Consider the following 16,667-nt stretch of genomic DNA (forward strand, 5'->3'; position numbering starts at 1 on the left):
CCCATTTGTAGTTGAGACTACTTTTTATTAAGTGCCAGCTGTAGTCTGAAGTTTTGTTGCTTCACCCTTGGCCTGAGGATTCTTTCCACTCTACCATAGCTATCAGAGGAGGAGTTGATCCCTTAAAGGATGGGTAGCTTTTCAAAATTGGAAGGGAAGAGGCAGGAAAATGCACCCCACGCCTAGGGATGGGCGGCGCACAGACTGTCCGTCCAAAAGGACAGCTCAGAGAAATACCAGCAGCACACACAATTAACAGAAGACGATGGGAACGTCAGCCCGGCCTCCGTTATCTCCGTAGTCAAAATCGTTACGTAGCTCCGGGTTTTGCTTCTCACTCTGGTTCGCCCCGCCTCTACCCTTTACCTCCTGCTTCCTTCCCCATTTCGCCGTGTTCCGCGCCTGTCCCTGGGCCATTCTAAGACTACAAGCAAGTCCTCGAAAGCTCCCATTGGTTCTCCCGTCTCCAGAGGCTCCGCCTCCTTCACGCAACTCTCTCCACTCTGCTCCCCAGGCGCTCGAGGAATAGTCTGTCAAATCCGGTTTTACTGCGGTGGAGCAGTCGAGCAGCCGGAAGCGTCCTCTCTTTCCTGGAATCCCACTGCCTTGTGGGACGGTGGCCGGATCCTCCGGGCTCAGGCTAGTTTTCCGGATTCCTTCACCCTAGCACCACTCCCCGCCTCCTTCGTCAAGTACGGAAGCTGAGAGGGTCCGCGGGCAGCCATGGCGGCGCATCTTAAGAAGCGAGTGTACGAGGAATTCACTAAGGTAGTTCAGGTAAGCTTGGGAAGGAAAGGTGCCCGAACCGGTCGTGGTTAGGGGAAGGTTGTCCACGCCCCCGGAACTTTTCCAAAACTGGCGTTACGAACTTGAGTTGAGCGCCGACTACTTTGATAGGCTCTTTGAGAATACACTTTAGTGGGCGTGTTCGTTTGCAGCTGCTGTTGTCATTATGATTAACTAATATGTGTAGTCCGGCACTTAAAAATTTTATTAGCAGAAACAAAAAAATGCTTTACAATTTATGAAACTCTCTTATCTGTTATCTTATTCAGGTTGCAGTAGCATCCTTGTTTTACAGATGTGGACTTAGAAGCTTCTTGAGGGGTACAAGGACATAGAACCAGTTAGTGGCGGAGCCCTGCACCCCCGTTTCAAAGAAAGCTCCGTGGGACTAATTGGCTGTATGCAAAACTCTAAGGGTTTGGGAGAGAAGTCTGTTGAAATCCTCAAGACCCAGTCAAAGCACGCGAGGGGCACAGTCTTCACGGGGCAGTCAGTGATTCTCACATGTGTCTCCTTGTCGATGTCGCTAAAGTAGAGGTTGATCCCAAGCCATCCCTTATGTCGTGCTTCACACATTTTAGGTGTAAACTAATCACCTGAGGATCTTATTAAAATGTGAATTCTACTCAGTAAATCCGGCAGGGTAGGTGAGGCATAATCTGTATTTCTGCAAGCCTCCAGTTGATACCAGTGAATCAGCAGCATCCGTAGAACCATAGACCACTCTTGGATCCTTCTACTTGTAGAGTAGCAAGACAGACCACCCAGCAGGAAACTGATCCTTAAACATTTTATTCCTTCCTTTAACAAGACTTGACTGAGCGAATGAGTGGTCACTATGCATCAGGTATAGTGAGAGTTGTTCAGGAACAATGTCCAGTACACCTTAGGGTCCCTGTCCTTTAGAAGGTCACAAGCTAGGAAGAGAGAGAACAGCGTATATGTGAGTTATACTGCAGAGAGATAATTGCCCTGACAAATCAAGCCTTCCTCTTTCACTATGCCTTCTTTTTATAAAAATTGCCTTGCCAAACTTCCTAACCCTTCATAATTGGACAGTATTCCTTCCAGGTGTGTCACTTTCTTTTTTGTTTTGTGGACACATCTTTGTAGCACATTCCCATTGTGGGCAAGCTAGCCTGCTCCTTATTCTTGTGTTTTCTTAAAATAACTTTGATTTGACTTTGACATTTTTTTTGCTCCTTTTTATGTGAAATTAGTTTTCCTGAACTTTCAGAATGAATCAAGATTAAGGAAAGCTTTTCTAACTTCACAGAACTCCCTCTTCTGTGGCTTTCTTTCTGGGATTTTCTGGCTCTGTTTCCCTTGCCCATTTTTTAAAAAAATTGTGGTAAAGTATATGTAACATAAACCTTACCATCTTAACCATTTTTAACCAGTTCATTGGCATTAAGTACATTCATATCGTTGTGCAGTGCCACTTTTGTTCCAACATTCTGTTGTCTCCACTTCTCAAGACTACTCAGCTCTCCTGCAGTGTGCTATGTGTGTGCTTTTGTACCTGTTGTCTCTTTTACACAGAGTGGATGTCATTCTTCCCTTTCTTTTTCTTCTCCACCCAGTGGACTTACACTTTTGCTTTAAGATCCAGTTGAGCCCTGGCTGGCGTAGCTCAGTGGGTTGAGCGTGGGCTGCGAACCAGGCATCGCAGGTTCCATTCCCAGTCAGGGCACATGCCTGGGTTGCAGGCCATGGCCCCCAGCAACTGCACATTGATATTTCTCTCTCTCTCTCTTTCTCTCTCCCTTCCCTCTCTAAAAATAAATAAATAAAATCTTTAAAAAAAGAAATGGTTTTAAAAAAGATCCAGTTGAAACCTTAGCAAAAGTTTAGTCCCTTTCTTCCCTGCTTCTATGGCATTCTGTCATACTCATCTATTTGTACATGTCACTCAGTGCTACTGTAATTACCAATGTACATATCTTCCCACCAGTCTGGGTTCTTTGAAGGCAGAGATGATGTCTGGTTCATCTCTGTCCCTTGGGGAGACCCTGGGGCCTAGCTCACTAAAATGTTATTGATGGTTGATAGATTGCAGATACTGGTTTGTCCTCCCCTTTATATACTGCCTATGGAAAAGAAACCTTTGTCAGCTTTTGACCTAACTGCACCCCAGGTAACACTGAAGGCTGAATTTGCGTGGAGTAGGATAGAAATGGGTAAGTAGTAATCGAACCTCTATTTCTCTTGATTTTGAAACCCCTGGTCTTTTTATCATGCCATGGTAGGCAGAACAAAATGTTAGTGAACCTCCTTTATAGAGAAGGAAATGGAGACTTGGAAAAATTAAATGACCTGCCCAATGTTGTAGAAGCTAGTGAAAAGCAAAATCGGGACTCAGTGTTATCTCCAATCCAGTGCTTTTTTTCCAGTTCATAACACTGGACTAAGGCTGTGTCTATTATCTAAGTAAATTATTTGGTATAAGGGAAACTTATTTCCATCAAATGAGGTAAAGTTTGCAGACTCTTGTGTTTTCAGGTCTTAACTTTCCTACCCCTTTGCAGCAACAACAGGAAGAAATTGCTACGAAGAAACTCCGACTAACAAAACCAAGTAAATCTGCAGCACTCCACATAGATCTGTGTAAAGCCACCTCTCCAGCAGATGCTTTGCAGTACCTGCTTCAGTTTGCCCGGAAGCCAGTCGAAGCAGAAAGTGTGGAGGGAGTAGTCAGGATTCTCTTGGAACATTATTATAAGGTAAGATGGTCTTGTGAACCTTCCTGAGGGAAATATGTGTAAGAGTTGCATCATATCTGCAGAATGGGTTAATATTTCAAAAATGCTGGTTAATAAGGTATTCATTCAGCAATCTTTTACTGAGTGTCTTCCAAGGACTAGGCACTGTGGATAGAGATAAAAAAGATCCAGTCCTGTCCTCAGAAGTTTACAGTATTTAGAACTTTCGGTTGAGATAGGGGTTTCTGCTGGCTTCTCCAGATTTCCCCTTCCTTTACCGTGGAACTCAGCTCCCTGGGTGGTCCCTGGGTAAGTGCTGTGCACTGGTACTCGTGCCTCTACTGCTCCTCCAACCTGCCCGCATGCCAGACGCCTGTCTCTGGGGTTAAACAGCTATAGATATTTTGCCAAATTTGCTCACTCTATTTCTGTTTTTGGCATTTGTTTGTTTTTTAAATACTCATCCAAGTACATTTTTTTTAGAGAGAGAGAAAGGGTGGGGGGATGGAGAAAGAGAAAAAAGAAAGAACAACATTAGTGTGAGAGGGAAATATCAATTGGTTGCTTTCTCTGTGCCCTGACTGGGGATCAAACCCACAACATTTTGGTCTACGAGATGACGCTCCAACCAACTGAGCCATACTGGCCAGGGCTGTTTTCCTGAAGTTTTTAAAAGTATTATAATAGTTTTCCCTAAATAATTCACTAAAATCTCTGAAAAAGGGACTTAAAGCCATAACCACTTAATCACATCAAATAAAATTAAATAATTATTTAATGTTATTAACTAGTCCATATTCATATTTCTTTAGTTTTCCCAAAATATCTTTTTATAGTTGGTTTGTTCAAATCAAAATGCAAGCAGTGTCCATACATGGTATTTGCTCTTTTTAAAATCTAGAACAATTTTATTTTATTTTGATGACATTGACCTGTTGAAGAAACTCGTCAGTTTTGTAAAATGTCTTGTTTTGTGAATTTATTTCCTTTTTTGGGGTTAACTTGTAACTTGCTCCTCTATCCCTTTTACTAACTATGAACTGGAAGTCAGGTCTATTTGTTAGAATCAGGTTAAGTGTATCTCTGAGGATCCTGAGAATAGTTTACAGATGATTTGTACTTCATGTCGCATTGGTCAGGAGGCACATAATGTTTTGGAGTACTGCCTTGCAATGGCTTCTTATCTTCTCTCCTTCTGTCTCTCTTCTTCCTACAAACTGTCTTTATTTAAATCTTTTATGTCTGACCTAAAAAGGTCATTTTCTTTACACATATAACATTCTAGCTCAGTCAAAATACATGCAGTTTTTCAAGGACCTTGTGTGTTTTCAGTAACCAGTGTCTTTTCCCATGCCGTTCCCTCAGCTTAGAGCCCTTCTCCTTGCCGCACTCCCCTCACATCTGGTCTGCCGTGTTCTCTGCTAAGCACATTCTTTCCTCAGAGCCTTTACACTTTTCTTCAGCCTGGAACACTTCTCTCAGATGTTCATACGTCTGCTTCCCATACTTCATTCAGGCCTTTGCTCAAACGCCACTTTTTCATTATGGCCTTCCTTTTCCCTTTATTTGGAATTGAAACTGTCTGCCCCACCTCAGCACTTCCTAGCCCCCTTCCTTGATTTTGTTTTCTCCATTAGCACTTCCCATCTTCTAATATTCTATATAATTTTCTCATTTTCTTCTTATCTATTTCTCCATACTAGAATGTAAGCTGCTCCTGAGCAGCATTTTTGTTAGTTTTAAAAGTGTGTGGTAAAATAAATATTTGCTGAATAAATGCTTTTGTGACACTTTTTACTCAATTAAAAATGTTTATTAATTGTGCTAAGTGAGATAAGCCAGGCAGTGAAAGACAAATACCATATGATCTCACCTATAAGTGGAACCTGATCAACAAAACAAACAAGCAGGCGAGGTATAACCAGAGACATTGAAATTAAGAGCAGACTGACAGTAACAGAGGGGAGGTGGGAAGGGTAATGGGGGGAAGAGGGGATGGGTTGTCAGGAACATGTATGGGGGACACATGGACAGAGCCAAAGCGGGGTGGGGTCGAGGGTGGGAGGTGGAGAAGGCTGGGGTTGCGGGGAGTGGTCAGGGGAGAATGGAGACAACTGTACTTGAACAACAATAACAAAAAGTTAAGGAAAAAAATGCTTATCAATATCAGGCATTGTTCTGGGCACTGGACAGTGTGCTGTCAGCACATTTATCAGCTCTTGGTATTGCCATTGTTTGTCATGTGTGTCTCTCCTTCAGACTCGGAGCCCCTGAATTCATAGACTGCAAATCTGTTCATTACTGCTCCAGTGCCTGGCAAGGTAGAAGAACATTGTAGGGGCTCAATAAATGTTTCCCTCATGTTTTATATGATTGAAGTCAGGGTTCTGCTCTTAAAAAGTTTTCAATCTCTTAGTGATCTATTTTTAGTCATCCCCCTTTTGAAAGCAGTATCTACCTATTATTATTACTGTGTAATAATATAACTGTTAACAATAATCATCTCTAATAATACTTCTAAGAGCAGTTAACATTTATATAGCTTGTTAGAGTTTAGAAAGCTCTTTCCACGTGGAACATTTTACTTAATCCTGATGGCCACTCTATTGTTATCTCTGTATCCCAGACAAAAGAGCTAGGCTTTGAGTGGGTTAGTGTCCAAGGGCCCCAAGATAAGTAAATGGGGAGTCTAGATTTGAATGTGGATTGGTCCTGCCCTGCCCCACCCAGCTTTTGGTACTGGAACATTTAAAATACACACACGTAGAGAGAATGGTTTAATTCCCGTGTACTCATTACCCAGCTTTAATAATGATCATTTTGTGTCCAAACTTGTTTCATTCCCACCTTTCCCATGCCCACTGTCCACTGTCCACTTCCCCTGTGCTGACCCTCGCCATCAGATTCTTGTGAAAACAAATCCTTGGCATCTTTATAATTTTATTTATAAATTTCAGTGTATATCTCTGAACTATAAACACTTTTAAAACAATCACAAAACCATTATCACATCCAAAAAAATTGAATTCAGGTGATGTGATGTTAGACCCCACACTCTTTGACTAACTAGGTCATGTTGCTTACGTTGGTCTAGCTCAGTGATTTGCACCCTTTTTCGACTCATGGCATACGTAAACAAATTACTAAAATTCTTCAGCACACCAAAAGTATATTTTTTGCTTATGTAACAAAAAAATAGGTGTAATTTTGATTCATTCACACTGAATAGCTGTTGTTATATCGGCTATTGTCATTTTTTTTTCAGTCTTCTCCTGAGGAGGTATTTATTGATTTTTGAGAAAGAGGAGAGAGGGGGAGGGAGAGAGACAGATAGACATCGATTGGTTGCCTCCTTCTGTACCTTGACTGAGGATTGAACCCACAACCTAGGTGTATGCCCTGACCGGGGGATTCAACCTGCAACCTTTTGGTGTATGGGATGATTCTCCAACCAACTGGGTCACCCAGCCAGGGCTGTTGTCATTTTTTAATTTGGCAATCAGAAATGTGGTATCTGGTATTTTAATAGATAAATTACTTTGGCTTCTGCTTTTCTTCTCCAGGTCTTTTTGAGGTCAGGCAGCAATATCTGAAGAATGAGAGGTTCTTCACCTACACTACTGTCTAGTTGCTGTGGAGGATGTAGAGCTATGGAACATGTTCCTTGTTCCTTAGGGGCTAAAAGTATAGTTGGTAGACCAAATAATACATGTAGCCTGTAGATAGTAAGGGCTAAAGGTACTAATTTGTTCATTGTTTTCATTCACTCAAAATGTTCTAAATATTAACTCTGTGCTAGGACTTGTGCTTCATATTGGTGATGCAGAGATGAATAGATGATCCCTGACTTGAGTTTAGTTGGGTAGTTGAGACAATAAATGGATAATAACAATACAGTGTTATAGGTGCTCTGAAATCTGGGACAGGTTATGACGTGACCCCAGAGAAGAGGGTTATCACTTCTACTTGGGAGCCTGGGTCTAAACAGGCATTTTATAGTAGTAGTGATGCTTAAAAAACAGATTTTGGCCAATGGGAAAACAGGAGGAAAGGCATTTTAGAGAGAAGGAACAGTTGGCTGGTGTAGATGTTAGGTGGAGACCTCATTAAGAGATAAGACTAGAAAAATTGAAAGGGGTCTGATCCTAAAGGGCCTTGTGTTCTATCTTGTGGGTTTTGTTTTAGACATGTCACTCTGGGCACAGGGTGGTGGAATTGGCTGGGGGCAAGACAGGAGTTAGAGTGACAGTAGAGCAGACTGGTAAGTCCGAAGCAAGGTGACACAAGCCTGAAGCTGGACAGTTTTAATGGTGAGAAGAACAGTTACTGGAGAGGGTTTCCCTGGGGGCAGCTTAAGTGTAGGTGTGAAAGAGGTGATTTGTGTATAGAAGGGGTACTAAGGAATTATTTGAGAAAGTAGAAGAATTTGAGTAAAGTATCCAGATGGATAAAGAATGTCACTAGGTTCAATACTCTTGTATTTTTTTAAAATTTTAAATTAAAATATTGTATTTTGTTCAATAAAATTTTTATTGTATTTTGTATTACCATTTATCCCCCTTATACATGCTCTTGTATTCTTTTTATTGTCATTCTCTTCTTGTCTCCCTCTTATCTGCTGGGTGTACTTACTACTCCGCTTGCTCTGCAGCTCCCTTGTGTTCAGAGGAGTAGGGCTTCACTCTGGCTCTTCTTTCCCCTCTCACTGCAGGGTTAGGGTATTTGACTAGTCCATTGTCTCTGAAAGACAGTTAGTTGATTCTGTGATGTTATTTCAGTGATTTGAGATCAATAAAAGAATTGGCTTTCATCTCTGTTTAAAACTGAATTCAGTATTTCCCTTCATTCTCCAGTCTACCTTCTCCCAGGAAATGGGACCAGCATTCATGTAGACTCTTAAATCAGACACCTGAGAAAGATGCTTTATACTGCCTTCACCCCTTCCTCTGCCCGTATCTTCTTTCTTACTAAGTCTTGTTGATTTTATTTTCTATATAATTTTGAGTCCATCTACCCCTCTGTTTCTCCTGTTAACCTCAGTAATCCAAGTAATTATCATATTTGTAAAACTTATGAAATTTATGAAATATGACCCAAAGAGAAGAATCCATAGAAAAACCTCATACAGCATATTGATTTACCACAACATGAATGTAGCATGTAATCCACAGGCATGTGACAGGCACACCCTCAAAGTCCTAATTAGGGTAGTAACTTCCTTCTATTTATTTTTATCGTTTAAACCTATATCCCCAAATACAGTTTACTTGTCTTTTTTTTTAAAAACACCATATAATTAAAGAGCAGTATGTATCTTTTCATGTGTGGTTTTTGTTCAAAATCCTATTTGTGAGATTCATTCATATTGTTGACTGTAGTTCATTCATTTTTACCACAGTATACGATTTCATTGTATGAATATACTATAATTTTCTTCCACTCTATTATTGATGGATATTTAGGCTATCTCCAGTTTTTAACTATTATGAGGAATAGTTTCATGAACATTTTTGTACAGGTCTCTTAGTATGCATGACTTGTATTTCTTCGTAGTACATACCCTGCAGTGGAATTACTGAGCCAACTTTTCCGTAAGCAGTGGTACTGGTTCGCACTCCTGTTGGCACTGTGTGAGAATTCTAGTTGCTCCACACACTTGTCAAAAGATAGAATTGTCTTTTTTTATTTTGAAAGTTCCTTTGGATCTGTAGTGTATCACTGTGGCCTTAATTTGTATTCTTTAGATTACAGATGAAGTGGAGCAACTTTAATATGTTTAGTTGGCCATTTGTATATCTTTTTCAGTAATGCCTTTTTATATCTCTTGCCTATTTTGGGGATTCATTATTACTTTTTCTTGTTGCTTTGTGGGAATTCTTTGTATGCGTACAGGGTACAAGTTCTTTTTTTTTTCCTTTATTTTGGATAATAATTTTACAAAATTTTCTTTGACATACAATATTATATAACTTTTAGGTGTACCACACAGTGATTAGACATTATGGGTACAAGTTCTTTTTTTTTTTTTTTTTGATTTAATTTATTTATTTTTAGAGAGAGGGGAAGGGAGAGAGAAAGAAAGGGAGAGAAACAATGATGTGTGGTTGCCTCTTGCACACCCCCAACTGGATAACCGGCTGCAGCCAAGGCATGTGCCCTGACTGGGAATCATACTGGCGACCCTTTGGTTCACAGGCTGGTGCTCAATCCACCAAGCCACTGGTGAGCCAGGGTGGTACAAGTTCTTTAATGGTTGTATGTATTATAAATATCTTCTTTTCCAGTCCTTTAATGTTATATTTTGATGAAAAGCAGTTCTTAATGTAGTCCAATATGGCAGTCTTTCATTTATGTTTTGTGCTTGTCTGATATAGAAGGGTTTGCCTGTCCTGAGCTTATTAAGACAATTTGCTACAATATTACTGGAAACTTTGGAATTGATTTGTGTGTACATTGCTTGGGTATATAGAAATCCAAGTGCCTTTTATTGAAAAGAAGGTTCTTATTGCTCTGCAGTAAGTCAATCAGATGTCTAATATCATACCATACCATACCATACCATACCATACCATAGGTATGGTAGGTATGATTCAGGACTTTGTGTATTCTTATGCCAATACCATGCTGTCTTAGCATAACATTATAATAAATTAGACATCTGGTAGGATAAGTCCTCCCACCTTGTTCTTTAAGAATACTTTGGTTATTCTTCATATTTTCATTTCTTTATAAATTTTGAAATCAGCTTGTAAAATTCTGCCTCAAAACAAAAAGTCTTGTAAGGATTTTGATTTTGATTTCATTAACTTTGTAGATCAGAGAGGGTTTGGGGATTGACATTTTATAATTTTGAGTTTTCAATTCATTAACATTTTACATCCCTATTATTTTAATACTATTTTAGAGTTTTTTAAAAAGATTTTATTTATTTTTAGAGAGTGAAAGGGAGAGTGAAAGAGAGAGAAACATCATTGTGTGGTTGCCTCTTACATGCACCTCCTACTGGGGCCCTGGCCCGCAACCCAGGCATGTGCCCTAACTGGAAATTGAATCTGTGATCGTTTGGTTCACAGGCCAGCACTCAATCCACTGAGCCACACCAGCCAGGGCTGTTTTATAGTTTTTTGCATAGAGGTTTCATCTTTCTGTTACTCCCAGATATATAATGTTTAATATTATTATAAATGATATATTTAAACATTTTTATTACATTACAGTATATAGCTGATATTCAGAAGTACAATTGATTTTTATCTAGTAGTCTTATAGCTAACAATCTTGCTAATAAGCTCATGTAACAATTTTAATAAATTATGTGTAGATTATTTAGGATTTTTTTTACAAGCAATTATATGAGCCAATAATGGCCTTGTCTGATATTACTATAATGATACCAGCTCTCTTTTGATTAAAGTTTACATGGTAGGCCTAATTCTACCTTTTACTTTCATCTTTTGATAACCTTTTGTTTTAGATATGAGCCATGTGGACAACATGTAGTTTTTCTAAAAAATCTCATCTGACAGTTTTTATTTTTTAATTGGAATATTTACTTTATTACATTTAATGTAGCTATTGATATACGTGAGTTTAAACATACCCTTTTATTAAATGCTTTCTGTTTGTCTTACCCGCTCTATGTTCTTTTTTTTTCCTCTTGTTTTTTGCTATATTTTGGATTGATTCTATTTTAAATTCTCTCTTTAATCCCCCTTCATTAGCTTGGGAGTTATACATCCTTTTGCACTTCTGTTACTGGTTAACCTAGATATTATCGCATGAATTCTTGACTTATCAAAATTAAATGTTATATGGTACTTTTACCATTTTGGACAATTCAAGCACTTTAACTCCATTTATCAACCTTCCAGACTTACATGTGAGTATAATTGTATATATTAATTCTCTATTTTTTGGTCTAGGAAGAGATTTAGCTAACATCATCTCATAGAGATACAAAAAAAGAAAAGGAAAAGAAAAAATTTCTCCTTGTGGTGAGAACTCACAAGGGTTTACCACCTTAACAACTTTCCTGTGTGTCATACAGTTGTGTTAGCTGTAGTCATCATGCTGTGTAATACATCCCTCGTATTTAGGATCTGATAACTGCAAGTTTGTACCTTTTGACCACAGTCCTCCAATTTTTCCTCCTACCCTCCTCCTTTGATAGCCACAAGTCTGATCTCTTTTTCTGAGTTCTTTATTTATTTTCAGATTCCACATATAAGGGAGATCATACAGTATTTGTTGTCTTTGTCTGATTTATTTCATGCTCCCTAGGTCTATCCATGTGGTCATAAATTACAAGATTTCATTTATGGCTGAGTATTATTCATTCATATATATAAATGAATGTGGATATATATATCAACATCACATTTTCTTTATTCCTTTGTCTATCAGTGGACACTTAGTTTGCTTCCATATCTTGGTTATTGTAAATGATGCTGCAGTGAACATAGGGGTGCATATGTCTTTTCAAATTAGTTTTATATTTCTTTGGATCGATACCCAGAAGTGGAATTGCTAAGTCCTTAGAGTAGTTCCTTTTAAATTTTTTTGGAACTTTCATACTGTTTTAAACAGTGGCTACACCAATTTGTGATCCTACCAACAGTGCATAAGGTTTCCCTTTTCCCTACATCCTCACCAACACTTGTTTGTTGATTTATTGATGATAACAATTCTGACAGGTGTGAGGTAATACCTCATTGTGGTTTTAATTTGCATTTCTCTGATGATTGATTAGTGATGTTGAGCATTTTTTCATATGTCTGTTGGTCATCTATATGTCCTGTTTGGAGAAGTATCTGTTCAAGTCCTCTTCTCATTTTTTAATTGTATTTTTTAAAAAAGATTTCATTTATTTATGTTTAGACAGTGGGGAAGGGAGGGAGAAAAAGAGGGACAGAAACATCAATGTGTGGTTGCCTCTCACACGCCCCCTACTGGGGACCTGGCCTGCAACCCAGACATGTGCCCTGACTGGGAAAGAGCACCAGCCCTTTGGTTTGGTGCTCAATCCACTGAGCCACACCAGCCAGGGCAGATTGTCTGTTTTTTTGGATTTGAGTAATATCAGTTCCTTATAAATTTTGGATATTAACCCCTTATCCGATGTATCATTGGCAAGTATCCTCTTTTAGTCAGTAGGTTGTCTTTTGTTTTATTGATAATTTCCTTTGCTGTAGGAAAACCTTATTTCAGGAATTGAGATGATTCAAACTGAGCAGCAGTCCCTACCAAAGTCTACATATTTTTATTTCATTCTTACTCATACTGTTGTATCCTTTTGGAATCAAATGGAGTTTATTAGGTTGTGCCTGCTCCCTCTCCTATACCTTCAGCCTTACACTGCAGTTATTGCTCCTTTGGCCTCACCTGGCTGTCAGAAGCACTACTTACTTTGCCTGTCATCCATCCATCTCCTCACTTTCTGCAGTTGGCAGAACTTCGAGAAGCAGTAGCCACAAATTCTAAGTGAATCTTCCTGGGTCTGTGATCATTCTTGCATGATTCTCATTCTTTAATTCTTCATTTATCTTTTTGTTTTCTTATATCTTTAAGTGCACACACACCCACTTTTTTCTTTTTCTTTTAATCCATACCCAAGGATTTTTTAAAAATTGATTTAATATAGAGAGAAAGTGGGGGAGAGAGAGAGGCAGAGAGAGAAAAAGGCATTGGTGTGAGATAGAAACACTGATTGGTCACCTTTGATAAGTGTCTAGACTGGGGATCAAACCTGCAATCTAGGTTATGTGACCTGACTAGGGATCAAACTTGCAACCTTTTGGTGTACAGGACGATACTCCAGACAACTGAACCACCCAGCCAGGGCACACTTTTTACTTTTTTGACACCCATATACTTTTCTAGTTTCCTCTGCAAAAAAAAAAAAAAATTGGTCTGAATTGTCTAGTCTGCTACTAGAAATGGGAGTCTTGCCATTGTCTTTTGCTGGACCTTTGCAATATACTTAGATTTGGGCTTTCCATTTTAACCATTATATTGATGCTGGATTCATGTTTCAAAATGACTTTTCCAAGGTTATATACACATGATAAGAGATGTGCCAGGATTCTAGGCCTTCTGACTTTATATCTATTGGCCCTTTCCCTGCTGAGGCCTCCTTGTTTTGCTTAGTTACCTCCTTAGGAATTTAGGACGTTGTATGAAATACTGGAGAACAGGGCATGAACAAAAGGACATGGTTCATTTTGTCTCTGGGGGAAATTTCTCACTATAGGAATCTTGGTGTAAGTTAGAGACCATCTCCTAATATTGAAAGTGAAAGGGCCAGACTACTCATTTCTTAGTCTTGCTTGCACCTACAGTCTAGGTGCAAGAGTTAGACCCAGTTAATTACACTTACTTGCCCCAAGCATCTAATGAGGAAATGGTGATCCAAAAACCAGGTGATAGCATTGGTAGCTGCAGCACCCACTTTCCAGGGGCTGCAAGGGCAGTGGTGCTGGCAGCATTGTGGGGTGGCTAGGCTAGCAGTACTGGTACTGCATGTTGGCGCAACCCATTTCTAACTGCACAGGAGAGGAAAGTTAATCCCAAAAGCACATTTCTTGTTAGAAGTTAATGATATGAGGAAGGCATACAAAAATTCCCATTTACTTTGCAGTATTTGGGCATAACATACTGATTAAGAAAGCTCTCTCCTCTGAAGTACTGTATATAGTTAAGCCTTAGAATACTTGGATCATTGAGTCTCTTGAAATGTTAGTTTCCCATGTTCTGTTTATTGGCTAGCTGAGAGTAGAGCATCAAGGTAACAATAGCTTTTTTTGTTGCAGGAGAATGACCCATCTGTGAGACTGAAAATTGCATCATTATTGGGGTTATTGTCGAAGACTGCAGGATTTTCACCAGACTGTATTATGGATGATGCCATTAATATCCTACAGAATGAAAGTAAGTTGCGATTTAAAAGCTGTACAATTAGAGCAGAAGTCTTTAGTTCCTTTTGTATAGAATTTAAATAAAAATTTTATTGTGTTGATGTTAAAAAAGAATTTGAGGATGATTCAATAAAACTATGTACATATATTCACATTAGAATTAAAATGTAGTTTTTGTCTCTTAAGAGCTATTATTTATTGATTCTACCAAGTGCCCTATGCTTAAAGTATTTTACATATGATAAAAGATAGATGTTATTGTTGCTATTTTATAAGTGGGGAAACTGAAGTTCAGAGAAGTTAAATAGCTTGTTAAAGGTTAAGTAGTATAAGACAGAGGTGATTGTTGAACGGGCACATTAATTCAGAAACTATGACAGGTGCTGTCCTGGTCATGTGGCTCTCACAGTTCAATTTCTATAAAAGTGACATCTCCCAGGTCTCCCATGTTGTTGCTTTTTCTAAACATTTGTTCCTTGTTGATGCCCACTAACATTATTTGTCAGTGTTAAGGTAAAATGAAAACTACTTCATCTTTTTAATAGTTTTGATTTTTTTTTCTGGTTTTATTTACGTACAAGATTCCATTACAGAGTTAGTCCCTCAGTTACCTTAATGCTTATTTTAAAATTAAATAAAAGTGCCCTGGCTGGCGTAGCTCAGTGGATTGAGTGTGGGCTGTGAACCAAAGTGTCGCAGGTTCGATTCCCAGTCAGGGTACATGCCTGGGTTGCAGGCCATGACCCCCAGCAACCGCACATTGATGTTTCTCTCTCTCTTTTTCTCCTTCCCTTCCCTCTCTAAAAATAAATAAATTAAATCTTAAAAAAATAGTCAACAGCAGCTTTAAAAAAATTTTTAAAAATTAAATAAAAGAAATCTTTTATTGCTGTTTCTGAAAATATTTTGATTTGTTTGAATTAGTTGTGGTTTCAGAGAATAGTTTTATTTCATTTTGGGTATACATACATAAATAAATGTGACTTTAAATATTGGACAACATTTAGACTATAAACTTAAGAGGTTATGAGAGAAATAAAGGGCAAGTGAACTCAGACAATCTAAATTTATTTATTGTACAACTGCTTATTGTTAACATATTTTACATATGTGGCTCATTAGCTGAAGTTGAGAACTTTTTAAAAATTTTGTTAGAAACAACTTTATATTAAAATCATACTTGTATTGAATTTCTTTTTTAAAATCTTTACTGTATTTTTTTATATTACCTTCTAGTCCCCTACTACTCCCCTCCTCTCAGCAATCACCACACTGTTGTCCATGAGTTCTTTTTCTTTTCTGCTCAGTCCCTCCACCCTTACCCTCCCCTCACCACTAGTTGTCATCCTTCTCTCTGTGAATCTGTGCCTGTGTTGAATTTCAAGTTTTAATTCACAGGAAACAGTGAAAATATTTTTTTTAATTGTTTTTGAGAGGGGAGTCTGTGTTATTGTAATATATAGAAAGAAAGAAAATATAAAGAAAATATAAAGACAATATAAAGAAAAGTTTCTTTACTGACATAAAGAATTTTTTTTAATTTCTATTTCCATAAAACAATTTGTTTTACATATTACATTTTTTTAAAATACAGAGAATGGTATTTTTAAAATTTAATTTATTTATTTTTAGAGAGGGAAGGGAGGGAGAAAGAGAGGGAGAGGGAAACATCAATGTGCGGTTGCTGGAGGCCATGGCCTGCAACCCAGGCATGTGCCCTGACTGGGAATTGAGCCTGCGATGCTTTGGTTCATAGCCCGCACTCAGTCCACTCAGCTACGCCAGCCAGGGCCACATATTACTTTTACTTATATACATTTTATATGGTTTTACTTACAGCGAATGTACTATTTGTGTGTTTTACTGTTTTCACTTAACATTACATATACTTTTTTCATGTTTCTACATTACCTTCATAATATGTATAGTGTGGATAATATGTTAAACACCAACAGGTACAAGAGCATACTTCTAATTTTTTGCTTTTAGAGATAAGTGACAAAAAAATCCATTTCTTTTAAAATCACCAAAACAATCACATTGCCTCAGTACAGAAGTATCTTTTTTTCCCCCATGGAAAGTTCTTAAAGGAGCTAGCTTTATATGCATGCAAAAATTTCATATGTTAAGATTGGGAATTTCAGAGCTATAGACTTTTTGAGCTATAAATGGCCTTGCAGAAATTATCTTGTCTAAATCCTTTATTTTGAAGATGACAGAAACTAAGTCCCAGAAAGATGAAGTGAGTTTAAGTGAGTTCATTAAG

The 16,667-nt window shown here is 38.3% G+C and overlaps 1 protein-coding gene across 1 annotated transcript in view; it reads left to right on the forward strand.

Annotated features, from left to right (window-relative positions):
* Positions 1-390: 390 nt before the first annotated feature.
* INTS4 (integrator complex subunit 4) overlaps positions 391-16,667 on the forward strand; it is a 104,844-nt gene continuing 88,567 nt past the window's right edge. Inside the window, exons 1-3 of the mRNA XM_028515359.2 lie at positions 391-777; positions 3,315-3,509; positions 14,297-14,414. Coding sequence (XP_028371160.1) covers positions 724-777; positions 3,315-3,509; positions 14,297-14,414 — 367 coding nt within the window. The 5' untranslated portion in view covers positions 391-723. The remainder of the gene's footprint in view (positions 778-3,314; positions 3,510-14,296; positions 14,415-16,667) is intronic.

The sequence above is a fragment of the Phyllostomus discolor genome, chromosome 6 (assembly GCF_004126475.2).
Source record: "Phyllostomus discolor isolate MPI-MPIP mPhyDis1 chromosome 6, mPhyDis1.pri.v3, whole genome shotgun sequence".
NCBI classification, from domain to species: domain Eukaryota; kingdom Metazoa; phylum Chordata; class Mammalia; order Chiroptera; family Phyllostomidae; genus Phyllostomus; species Phyllostomus discolor.